This window comes from Crotalus tigris, unplaced genomic scaffold (assembly GCF_016545835.1).
Source record: "Crotalus tigris isolate CLP2741 ecotype Arizona unplaced genomic scaffold, ASM1654583v1 scf7180000017739.2905288, whole genome shotgun sequence".
Lineage (NCBI taxonomy): Eukaryota > Metazoa > Chordata > Lepidosauria > Squamata > Viperidae > Crotalus > Crotalus tigris.
The window spans coordinates 762,997-776,510 of NW_024096605.1; the positions used below are offsets into that span (position 1 = coordinate 762,997).

Sequence of the window (13,514 nt, forward strand, 5' to 3'; positions counted from 1 at the left end):
GATTTGCTGGTTGGTTGCTGTAACAGAAGTTTCACTTCTTATTATAGGGTTTTGCAAACTAGCACCCACCCCTTTCTCCCCCACCCACTAGACATCAGATCTGTAAATTACACATTAAGCACAGAGCCCCTGTAATTCCCAAATCATATGTCGTTCCAAAAGGATAATTGGAACATGCTGCTCTTCCTTGTTGTCTTCATTTTGTACTTTTTAGAATCTACAAAGTACCTCTTGAGGGAAGAGATACTGTCTTTAATGGCTGCTTTCTGTAGTCCTAGGGCAGGGGTTCCCAACCGGGGGTGCAAGACGATATTCCAGAGGGTGCGAAAACTTGAGGTTTTCAAAATTATAGTGTATATGCATAATTCGTTGCCGTTATTTCGAACTTTTGTAAGGGGTGCGAGAATATATCAGAAGCGTTCTAGGGGTGTGGGGGATAGAAAAGGTTGGGAGCCGCTGTCCTAGGGGATGCGATGGTGCAAGTGGCTTAATGATCCTGGAACTGCACCCAGAAACGGTCTGCACTGCTTGCTCCCTGGCTCCTGCCCATCCAGCAGTCCAAAAGCATGCAATATTGTGAGTAGATAAATGGGTACCACTTTGGTAGGAAAATCCTGCATTCATGTATGCAGAGAACAGAAGCCAGCACTGGACTTGGCTGGGTGCCAGGCAATGCAACACAAGGCAATGTGACACTGATGGAGGAGGCCGGAAGAACCAGCGACTTGAGCACTGCTAGTCAGCTACTGTAGTATAAGCTAGTGTGCCCCCTGCAGTGCACCAAGGATAAGCACCAAACATAGAACAGAATGAACTAACAGTTTAGGCTGTCAGAACTGCTTCCTGTCTAGCATTTATAGATTTCCCTGAATCTTTATTTATTTTCCCATAAATAAATCTGCAGTCCTGAGGTAAACAAGTAAAATCAAGTTAGCACCCATTCTTTTCCCCCTTTCCTTCTTCAAGAGGGAAATATATACCATGACTGTTGATTCAGATCATATGCTCACATAGGACTTTTGAAGAAGAAAAGTTTACTAAGAATGATCATCATTATGACTGCCTATAGTCACCCCTCATAGTGTTGCTTCTGTATTTTCCCTCTGTGAGATTGAAGTATATAAAGAGATTTCTTTTTTATACAAGTCCATCATTGATCCTTCTTCACTAGTCTCTCTTCCTAAAGCAATTTCCTTTTGGGACACGATTTGTGAAATTGTTTCAGAATCCAGTTGGGGTCTTGGAAGTTCATTTTCTATTCTGTTTTGTTGAGAAGAAGGCTGGACTAGAAGACCTCAAGGTCCCTTCCAACTCTGTTATTCTATTATTCTGTTTTCCCTCGTTTTGGGTGGGAATAAACCAAAATACCTTTAGAACTCAAGTCTGAGCAAAGATTTTCCCAGAGGTAAATGTATATAGATATGAAGATTGAAACTACAAAAGGTTATCATTACTAAGTTTTAAATGCACAGTTGAAACTACAAGAATAGTTATTTATTCCCTTAACATGTGTGTGTCCAAAATGTGGTGGAGCTTAACTGTGATAGGATAGCAATTTAATAATACCGTTAAGAGCAGTTCTAGCCAGAGGACAGCTTATGTAATTGCAAATTCTTGAGGCATGTCCAAGAAGGATATAATCTGGGCTCTCTAATGAGCTAATTTATTTGTTGTGTTTATATCCTGCCTTTCCTTAGGAATTAAAAGCAACACACATAATATTCCCACTCTAATTTTATCCTCTTATCCAATCTCAAAGTCATTGTGAATTTCATGACTGACTAGTGACTTGAATCTTATGAGTCTCCCAGTTGGAGTCAACCACTCATTATAGTCAATTTCTTATGTCCTACTCAATATTAACCTTCAGAAGACAAGATTTAAAAGTGGCAAATTTATCTAGACATGTTCTGATATGATCAGTACTCTACACACAATGGGTGCTACAGTATTTCCAGTCCTTCCAGGCACAGAAAGACAATTGTTAAAAAGCAACCAATTGACTGGAGGAAAATAAATAATTATTAAACTGGTACCATATATTTGTTTCATTTGTTTTCCATATGGAGAAAAAAAGGGACATGGTCTGGGTTGGACACTGCAAGATTATTTTCTTCTATGTCAGAACAACATCCAGTTGGGGATATGGGATACCCTGGTGGCACAGTGGTTAGAATGCAGTATTGCAGGCTAACTCTGCCCACAGCCAGGCGTTCGACTGGCTCAAAGTTGACTCAGCTTTCCATCCTTCTGAGGTCAGTAAAATTAGGACCCAGATTGTTAGGGGAAATAAGATGACTCTATAAACCACCCAGACAGTGCTGTAAAGCCCTATGGCAGGGGTAGGCAACCTTGGTTCTTTTATGACTTGTGGATTTCAACTCCCAGAATTGGCTGGCTCAGGAATTCTGGGCGTTGAAGTCCACGAGTCATAAAAGAGCCAAGATTGCCTACCCCGGCCCTATGGGGTGGTATTTAAGTCTAAGTGCTAATCCTAACCCTATACTGTTTCCTAAGTGAGAACAACAAGCAGGTGGTATCATAATGTCATTTTTGCTCCTTCCCTCTGAAAATGGCCAGCTTATACAGACTTGGAACTTGTAAGGTTACAGAGTCATATAGAAAAGACAATTGGTAAAAAGAAAACTCCAGATCAGGATCTCAATACTAAAATAATTTTACAGAAATTCTGAAGAGCTGGCTGCTGGGCAAAATGTATGTATGTGCTGGAGGGGGGAATGAAAAGGGACCTGGTGGCCTATCAGTGCCTGAGCTTGGCTATTTTCTCAGTTAAAAAACAAAGAAGAAGTACACAATCCTGACAAGATTCTTCTTCTTTTTTAGGTTGAAAGGCTTTTTAAAAAAGTTCTGCGAGTAGAATTCAATTTTCTGGATTCAACTTCCTAAACTGGAAACAATTTAGGACAGGCTACTTCCTAAACTGATATAATCTAGTCTCAGCTTCTTCTGGTTAAACATCTAATCACAAGCAAGTGACATGGTCCTTCTAGAGCAGTGGTGGCGAACCTATGGCACTCAGTGTCCTCTCTGTGGGCACGCGCGCTGTTGCCCCAGTCCTAGGCCTTCAGCTGGGCTTTATAAAACCTTTTCGCTTTAGGCCTCCGCCACCATGTGCAAAAAAAAATAAAGGTTCAATCATTCAGTCAATTTCAACTTCTCGTGGGAGAAAAAATCTTGCAAAGTTGGAACTGATTGATTGAACTTTTTAGTCCCACCCAGTCTGCCGTTACCACCGCAGCCACGCCCAGCCAATGGGCCACGCCCAGCCAATGGGCCACACCCACCTGGCACCCAACGATGCATAAGTGGGTTTTGGGTTGTGGTTTGGGCACTCGGTCTCTAAAAGATTCGCCATTACTGTTATAGAGCCCTATTAAATAATATGGAAGACATTCCTTTGTTATTCCATTGAGCAAATACTGTGGGATGTTTCCTAGTACAAACCTCTCACTCCATTTATTTATGAGATTCTCTCCATTCACTGTACATTATAATACAGTTGAAATGGACTATTAGACTTTAAATCCTTTTTAATTCTACAATTATTTTTGATATTTGGTCTTATTATGATGATCAAGCAGAAGGCTTCAACTATGACATATAAAAAGAGAAAGAACTACATAATCATCAGTCCAAGTATTGGGTATTATACCAATCAAAAGAATAGTTAAATATATAGTTTCAACTGAACAATGTTAGAGTGCCCTCATAAGTTGCTGGCTAATACTTTCCCTAACATCCGTATTGCACCGTATTACTTAGATTCTGAAAAAAAACCTCAGTTCCTTAATGAGACAACATTATATATGTTTCCTAGTTCAAGGCTTTTCAACCAGTGGTACGGGTACCACCTGTGGTACATTGGCACCTGGCAGATGGTACGCAACCATCCTAGAAAAGTGGGGGAGGGGAATGAGCTGAACAGGTGGCAGCACCGCACAAGCCTGAGCTAGAGATGACTGGAGCTCGGCGCTGATTCTGGCCCTTCTGCTGAGCCCAGAAGAAGCACCGATCACTTGGAATGTTGCAACATCTCCAGGGTCCTGTGATTTACATTCAGATGCTTGGCAACTGATTCATATTTATGACGGTCACAATGTCCCAGGGTCATGTGAAGTGACCAAAACCGGCTGCAACCACCCAGCAGACGGGGGGACTAAAAACTAAACAGCCCCCACCCTACCCCCGCTGCCAATCCTCAACAGAAATGCTCACAACAATGAAAACCTTGAACAGGAGGAAGAGCACCGCCGGGTAGGCAGGCAGGTGTCTTGCTTGGCTGTGGCTTGGGGGGCACTTTTTTCAGTGCCATTGTAACTTCGAACAGTCACTAAGCAAACTGTTGTAAGTCGAGGACTACCTGTACTTTATCACTTTTTTTCCTTTTTTGGGGGGGTCATCAAGTTTTTGAAACCTTGCTAGGCGACTGGTGGTACTCAGATATTGCCATATCCTAAAAGTGGTACAATGGGTGAAAAGGTTGAAAAGCCCTGTCCTAGTTTACTATTACAATTATTTAAACGTACTGGGTATTTTATTGACTTGCACATATATTCAACATTTCATGTTATATCAGAAAATTATTGTTTTTATTTATCAATCTTGCAACTGCCACAATTGCCTTGGACTCCTGACAGTTAACAACAATTACATATGTACATCAAGATAATAAAAACACCTGCAGGAAACAGCAACATAATTACATTAGAGTTCAAATCAAAATTAATATAATAGAACTTCAGCAACAAAAAAAATACAGAGATGGTGTCATCCTATTGTGAAAACACTCTGGAAAAACTCTTTTCAACGTTTTCTGGAAGACAGTCAAAAACTTATCTAATTGCTGGAGGAAGGCAATTACAACAGGAAGCACAACTGGGACTCATTCTCCCTCATCTCACTAAAGAGCCAGAGGCAATTTCTCTAGGGAAAAACAACTTGGACACACTGATTTTATTGGAGAAGAAGGTCCTAAAAATATTTTAAATGCTCATTACAGCTGGACACACAGTTCAGTCTAAAAACCTCCAACCTACATCGTGTAAAATTCTTTTTTTGGATTCACCATGGCTTTTATGACAATACGACCTAACATTATATTCTCCCAACCATACTTCAACTGAATATCCTTGTAACAATATTTGAAATTGGATTTCCAAATTATTGAAGTTATGAGATGTTTGGACAGGGTTTGTGAGACTTTTCTGTGGTTGGTGTGTGTGTGTGTGTGTGTGTGTGTGTGTGTGTGTGTGTGTGTAAGAGAGAGAGAGAGGGAGGGAGAGGGAGAGATTAGTGAAGTGTTCCTAGATCGGCAGTAAACCATTATTAACCAGCCCTTACCATCACATATCATAACAGCTATTAGTTGTTCATGCAACTGTTTAACAGAGGGGTTCTATCTAATGTTACTGAAATTAATGATTTCCGCACATCACAGTCTGCATTGGCTTAAGCCAATGATGGCGGACCTCAGAGGTGGCACTCAGAGCCCTCTCTATGGGCACGCCCGCCACCACCAGCAGGTCCATTAGGCCACCGTTGGCACCCGGAGCAATAGCCCCATCCAGCACAAAGGAGGCGAAGCAGCCAGCTAGCAAGCTTGAGTAGAAGTGGTAGAGCATGCCCCCATGTGCTCACTGGCCTGTGTGTGCAGGGGCCAATGGTGTTAGGCAGCAGCCGCCCCTGCCTCACCTTGCCTTGCCCTGCAGCAATGGCACCCCCGCCCTACCCCCTGCCTCACCCTGCAGGAAAAGCCTCCTGCCCATCACCCCACCCACCAGAGATCCCCTGGATCTCCCTCAATCCTGCCCAGCCCCCATAGGTGTCCCCCGTATGAGCAACATCGAGGTGGCCATGCCCACCCAATCTGCCATGACCACTGCAGCCACACCCACCCAGTGGGCCATGCCTCTCCACTGCCCTCCCTAGGGCACCACAATGCTGATGCGGCCCTGGCACTTTGCGATAAATAAGTGGGTTTGGGGTTACAGTTTGGGCATTTGGTCTCTAAAAGGCTTGCCATCACTGGTTTAAGGTATAAATTAGATTTCTTTTTCAAATTATTCTTTGGTTTATACATACTGTTGCTTTAGCACAGACATGTCAAACACACGGCCTGGGGGCCGGATGCGGCCCGCGAAGTGGTTTCATGTGGCCCACGAAGCCATTCTGGAAACAGTGAGGGAACAGCCCCTGCTGCCTTGGCCCTGGCCCAAGCCAGCCGGGAGCCAATGTACAATTTTGTGGTGGCCATCTATGCTGAAACGCATTCAGTCTTAGCTCCACAAGGCCATCTAGAAACAGCGAAGAACCAGCCCTTGCTGTGTCGGCCCTGCCCCCTGGGTGCATGCTGGGGAGGTGCCACCCTTTGTGAGCAATGAAGAAATGGACCATGCCTTGGCGCTTGCTCCAGTCCCACCCCCTTCTGCCAGAGACCCTCAGATCTGTCCCACTCTGCCCAGGCCCCCACAGGCACCCTTGACGCGAACAATGTAGAGCTGGCCATGCCCACCCAGTAGGCCACACCCACTCCATCCATGCCCACTCAGTAGGCTGCACCCACCCTGGCCACACACACCTGCCCCCCCCGAGGGCAACCACAATGCTGATGTGGCCCTCAATGAAATTGAGTTTGACATCTCTGCTTTAGCATATACATTTACCCTGCTGAAGGAGCCTTTACAAATAGATAAAGACAGGAATCTGGCTAGACATCATTTTCTGTTGAAAGGAGTTCGAGAGGATATAGTTCTCACTCTTCAATAACTTGCCGGTCTCTTCCTGTTTCCTTTGATTTTGCACTGTATTGCATGTTACTAGAAACTAACTATAGAAGGACAAATCTTGAATAAGGTCAGTATTACACGCATAGGTATTAACAAATTAAAATGATAAACTCCACTAAGACTATAGTTTCGAGCACACCTACTTCTAAGTTCTGTTGACTTATTTCTAAGTAAATCCATTGGCTCTGGGATTCAAAATTCTTCTTAGAATAAACTCCATTGAAATAAAGAGATCTACTACAGGAGTGATCCATAATGTTAGAATACGAAAAGCCATAGTTAAAATGCAAGAGGATATTTAAAATGTTCCTGCCTGAATACAGCTAGTCCTTAACTTACAACAGTGACCGCTGAAAGTTACAACACTACTGAAAAAAGTGACTTATGACCATTTTTCACAGTTACCATGGACATGTGATCAAAATTCAGATGCTTGGCAACCGTTTCATACTTATGACCATTGCTATGTCCCAAGGTCATGTGATCCCCTTTTGACAAGCAAAATCAATGGGGAAGCCAGATTCACTTAACAACCAGGTTATTAATTTATCAACTGCAGTAATTCACTTAACTGTGGCAAGAAAAGGTCGTAAAATGGGGCACTTAACAAATGTCTCACTTAACAACGTACGTTTTAGGCTCAATTGTGGTTGTAAGTCAAGGACTACCTGTACATAGTTCTTACTCTATCAAGAATATTATTCAAAACTAAAAATTATGGGAAAGGTTCTTTTACAAACCCAAAGATGCTTTTTGAGGAGACAACTGGACTTTCTTGTTTTTCTTTGAAGATGTTTCGCTTCTGAAGAAGCTGAAGAAGCTTCTTGGATGAGAAGCGAAACGTCTTCAAAGAAAAACAAGAAAGTCCAGTTGCCTCCTGAAAAAGCATCTTTGGGATAATTACGACCTGGATGACTAAGAATCTCCATAGACATCCTTTGTATAAAATATCTAACAAGGTTGCCTCGTGCAACAAATACGGTCAGAATGGCACAACCAGTTAAGCTGAATTTCTTAAGAGTGCAACCCTTTATGTCACATAGCAAAATATTTTTCAGTACGAGAAGACTTCAGTTATGGTTTAGGTACCAGTAAAAATATTGGGCTGTGCTGCTACTTTCAAGCAGACAAGAAAACTGATTATCACATACTGTGCTTTCTTATTTCAATGTTTTACAATGATTAAACACAAACATGCATTATTAAAAATTGTATTTAAATATAGTGATGCATTGCCAACCACATTAATCTTATGAATTCTACTGGAGAAAATAGGGCATGTAATTGAGTGGTAAAGCATCTAGAGCAGACATGTCAAACTCGTGACGTCACGCAATGTATTGGAGCTTTTTTCCCATTGCCGGCAATGGGGTGGGCGCGGTTTCCTGGTGATGCATCCAGCCCGCGGGCCGGAAGTTTGACAGCCCTGATCTAGAGCATAAGGAACCCTTTCTAGCCCTGTTATCTTGCCATCCCCACAAATTAAAAAGGGGAAAGCTTGAACTACTTTCTTCTGAGTAGTTGTCCTAGCTTTACTATCTGTCCATCTGTCTATAGGAGAGAAAGACCTTATAGGTTGGTCTATTTTGACCTACTTGTGTTTTATATTTCTTGTAGTAGCTGCTTTGAATTTCTATGTTGATGGTAAAAGGAGAAATATAATACTACATATATCATTTTCTAAATGTTTTATGTATTAGATACTTCCTTACACATAATAAAGAAGAGTGATCGTTCAATTCTCAGAAGTGAATTAACCTTTAAGAAGTGTTTTGAGTATACATCTTTCTTTTTCCAATACATGCCAACAAATGATTTTTCAATGAAGAGTTTATTAGACTACATTACTAATTATTTAAAATACCTTTATATTTGGGAATGACTATTTGAAACAAACCAATTTTATGTGCAGTTTTAAAAACTTAAATGAGAAATAATGTATCATCTTAGCAATAGCAGAAGTGATGTTTGTTCCAACAGGTAGTTCAGAAAGCAAATGCCAAGAACAAAAAATGGCTTATCACAGATAGGTAACAATTTACAGAACCAGATGGGGAAGTTTAATTAGGAAATAGAATTTATCCATACTTACTTTGGAGTAAGCCCTATTGAAATAGCTGGGATTTAATTACAAATAAACATGCACAGAATTGGGTGATCCAAGTTTAAACAAGATGGATCAAGCAGTATTGAAGAACCATAAAGTAAGTATTTTTTTTAGTTTTCTGCCACTATCACCAAAAACTTGCATTTTGTAACATTAAAAAACTTTTGTTAAAGTCATACTGTCACCTTGCTGTTATGACAGGGGTATATTACAATGTAGGAATTAGATACCACCACAGCACTTTTTTTTCCAGGAGGAAGAGTGGGAATATTTCAGAATACTTCATTTCCCAGGAGATTTAAGAGAAACTTAAGCCCAAGCAGAAGAAGCTTCCTTTGTATGTCTTTCCCCATCCCTCCCCACTACTTTGGACTTCAGAGCAGCAGTACGGAGACAATGAATATTCTGTGCACAACACCCACATGGATTGGCTGGTCTCTCCCCAGTACCCTATGATGTAATGCAATTGGAATGTGTTGGGGTTTTGAGCTGGAAGTGTTGGGAGGGGACAGAGATGACACTTCTCATCCGTTTGGCAAACTAAAGAGGTTCAGCAAATTAACATGACAGAGCCAGTAATCTGCCAAGTTTTCATTACCTTTTCCTATACTTTCTATTTAAGATGGAAGGGTTCCTCTTGAAAACCTGAGACAGGGCTCCCCATTCCTGAATCAGTACATCACTGTTATCTGGGGAAATATGACCGCCTAAGACAGGAAATGAATATAAATTAGGCAACATATCAAATAAAAGTGCAGGGGTTGGTTTTAAAAAAAATTATCCCTAAACTAGCAGGATACGATGGAAGGATTTAAATGAGTTACAATGCTGGAGGGGGGGGGGTGGGAAGTGGGGAGGCAGGATGTTCTGTGTCCTGCTGTTTTCTGCAGATATCCTCTACTAGTTTCCAGCAACCATCCTACTTTATTCTGGGTTGGCATTTTAATCCAGCAGTCTTGAGACCACAATGGTTCAAAAGGAGAAAACAGCCTGCCCTCAATACAACTGTTTTGGGGCTTTTCAAATCACTGTTGTGGGCTTTGGGAGCTTGCTCTTTCCGTTTTGTTTGTTTTATCGTTTTCCTGGAGCGAAAGCCCGCTGCGGCACAGAGAGAGAGAGAATGAAGGGACAGAAAGGCAGGCGCGCATCCGTCTTTTCCCCCCGACGCACCATCCTCGCCTGGCGCTCGCTAGCGCTAGATTGGAGCCACGTAGGCTGGGAGCACCTCCCGCTCTTTCCCCCCCCCCCAGGCTGCCGCCATCTCCCGAGCTTGGGTGGGTCCCACAGGCAGCAGCAGGAGAGCCAGTCCCAACCCCAAACCTCCTCGCCCCCCCCCCCGTTCCGTTTGTCAAGTCCTCCTCAAGAGAGCACAACTCCCGAGCAAAAAAGCCACCGGGCAGCAGCGTTTTGCTGCCTTTGTCTGTTCTTTCCAGCAGTCGGAGCTTGTCCTTCAGCGGTTCGCCGGACTGAGGTTCACCTCGGCATCTGCAGTACAGTAGTTGGAAAGAAAGGAGGGTACGAGAGAGAGAGGAAGAGAGGGAGGCCCCTTTCTCCCCGTCTTCCCCTTCTGGGAAAGTACTTTTCCACTCCGAGGGGAAGGCAGCGCAGAGGCCAAGAAAAGTTAAAGGGAAGCAGGAGGCCTCCCCCAGCTCAGGTCGACCCGGCAAGCGACGAGCAGGTCTCCTCCAGCCGATGCAGAAGGACGAGGAAAAGCGAGCCTCAATAGAGGAACGCCACTCAAGCCAACAGAAATCTCCCGGGGGAGGGGACCCTAATCCTAAATCCTTCTCTGCACCCCCCCCCGAGACCGAAAAGAAAAGCGGGCGGCGAGGAGGGTCGGAAGAGAAGGCCGAGTAAAGGGAGCTTGGCGACCGAGGGGACGCCAGGAGAAACGCGGGACAAATGCATTTTCTTAGGAGGAGGAGTGTGTGTGGAACCTAATGGGTGTCCGGGATCTTTTTACGCGAAAGGTGTGCGCCTGGACATCGCTTATGAGTAAACCCCGTAGGGAGAATGTCTAACAAACTAGAAAGACCGGTAGGGTTTCTGTGGGGGGGGGGGAAATAAAAGGGGGGAAGAGACAAGGGAGCCCATGTTTTGGTGCAGGAGTGGAAGCCTCAAAGGCCCGGGTTTTGGAGGGGTTTTTTTTTCTGCATAGGCTGTGACCCCGGGACGCGTACCTCAGCGTCTGCGTTAATGTTTTTCCCCATAAACCGAGTAAGACGTGAGGAGCATTTCTCGCCGAGGTTCCAGCCCACGGGATAAGACCGGGATGGATTCCCTCTCCCCCCACCCCAAACCGAAGCAACAAATTTCTTTAAGGACAAGGTTAGGGACGTGAGAAATATCTTCCTCTGAAGCTACTCTTTCTTTGCGCACTCTCCCCTACACACTTAAACCAAACAATGGAGCGGGGGGAGTCATAGAAGAGGCGGGGAAAATCAAAGACGCTGAGAACAGGAGTAGGCTTTCCAAAAACCTGAAACTATGTGGGAAAAGAGGGGGGGGTGGGCGCAGGAGCCGGACTCCGTTCCCTCAACGAAGCGCGCAGGGAAGAGCCGCCGCGACGACCCCCTTCCTTCCTTCCTTCCTTCCCTCAACTCTTCCCGCGCCTGCCTGCCTCCATCCCACGCCTTCCCCCTCCGAGGCGCAAACAAAGCGGGAGAGAAAGCCAGCCGCGGAGCTAGCTGGCTGGCTGGCGGGAGGGAGGGCTTTGACCTCGGCGCTTCCAGTTTCCTCTCCTCGGTGGTGCTTTACCTTATTCTTCACCTCGGCGGAGAGTCCGTAAGAGGGGCCCTTGTTAAAATGAGTCATGGCGGCGGGAGCGGCGCCGGGTCGGTCTCGGTGCCCGAGGTGGGGACGCGGCTGAAGCTCTCCTGTCTGCGCGCTCGACTGGATGCTCCGGGCTGCCAGTGGGGCGCGAGCGAGCGCGCGAGGGCGGGCCGGGCTGGAGAGGGAGGGACGTGGGCCAAGCTGGCTGACGGCGCCCGCTGCGGCTTAGACGGCCTCCGAAACTTCTAGTCCCGCCCCGGCCCAGAGAGCAGCCTTGGCGCCCCTTCTCCCAGCCCAAGAACCATTCCTGTCCCTGCCGCGGGAGGAGCCCAGCTGGTCAGGCGGTCTCTCGCTCCGCTTGCCGAGTCTCCCGCTTTTGGAGTCCTGAGAAAAGCCTTCAAGGACCGGCCAGTTGCTAGCCGTTTCGCCTGCGTGAGCTTCACACAAACCCCTTATAATGCTGGCTTAATCATGGAAGCCCGTTCATTAACCTCGTGTCAAATAAATCCCTTTACGACCCGCGCTAATTTACCAACCGCAGTTCGCTCGTTAATGATGCGCCGGGTTATTCACTCGCTGAAGGATGGGTGCGCTATTACAGCACCGCCCATCCCAAACGGAGCTCGGGGTGGTAGGCTAATAATCCTACCCTGAGTGGCTTGCCTGGGCAGATGGACTGGGAAGGATCGGTGTTGTGGTGTAGCACCAAACTGGAGGGCACCTGATGGGGAAAACTGTCAAAGATTAAAAGAATGGTTGTTTATTCTTCTAATCCTAAAGGCAATTCCTTAGCGTTTTGACTCAGAAGGAGCAAGGACCTAACAAGTGTGTTTAGGATTGCTCCTTTAGTAATCTAAACTAGCTTAAGTTATAGAAAACGTGGTCGCTTGAAGTCTTTAAAATGCACATGGAGGCAATTAAACATGTGAAATATTATTTGTGCTTAGTGATATGTGCTTCATTCTCTTTTAGCCATGCATCCACCAATACATGGTCTGTCTGTCTGTCTCTCTATCTCTCTATCTATCTATCATCTCTTGGAGCAATTATTCCTTCCTCCAAATTCATATTATAAATTAAAGCCATATGGGTTAACAAAGGCTGTATTGTAGATGAAGGGGCTGTTGGAAATTTTGGGATGTTGCTGGGAGAAAGAGGGTACAGTGGAATAGAAGATAACATTTTCTTATGGATAATTGGAAAAAGTTATTATGAAAACATATTGAGAGCTGTACATTTGGATCATTGCTGGAGGGAGAATTGGCAGTTATTAATAACTGGAAGGGAGTCTGCTTAGCACTTCTGCCAAGGAAGAGAGAAACATCAAAGAAAGCAGGAAGGAATTACTTGCTGTTCAGAATTTTGTAGCAGCATTATGGAAAAATAACATGCAGGAAACTTTGTTTTAAGAATCCTAAAATGGCCACTAATTTTTAACACATGCTACAGAAGGGATAGAATCTTTTTAAAAGTTTCTCAACTAGATCAATAGTTGGTTAGCTTTTTTCCCCAACATACAATATTTGTATATAAACTAAGCATACACGATACATGTGAATGCCTCTGTATTTAGGCTGTCCTTTGCCTGGATCACAGGAATTCTGGTTTTACAAATAAGATTGCTATGTCTTTTTGTCCTTTTAGCAGGGTTTCTGTACTTCTGACTGACAGAAATCCATTGCATAACTGATTGTTGCTGCATCTCTTAGATGCATATAATTTGGATATTGGATTTTTGTCAAAAATTTTTTTAAAAAGTTCTAAATTATGTCCCTGTTGGTCAGCTGCCATAAAACGTCTTGCATGTGAATAGAATTTATATACAGCCT

General features: G+C 44.3%; 1 protein-coding gene across 2 annotated transcripts in view; it reads right to left on the reverse strand.

The window, feature by feature from the left end:
- CNN3 (calponin 3) overlaps positions 1-11,873 on the reverse strand; it is a 33,573-nt gene extending 21,700 nt beyond the window's left edge. The window contains exon 1 of one of the 2 annotated variants that reach the window (XM_039339777.1): positions 11,671-11,873. In XM_039339777.1, coding sequence (XP_039195711.1) covers positions 11,671-11,727 — 57 coding nt within the window. In that variant the 5' untranslated portion in view covers positions 11,728-11,873. Of the gene's footprint in view, positions 1-9,511; positions 9,531-11,670 lie in introns of those variants that run through there. The other variant, XM_039339778.1, reaches the window with a different exon arrangement.
- Between the last annotated feature and the right edge of the window lie 1,641 nt (positions 11,874-13,514).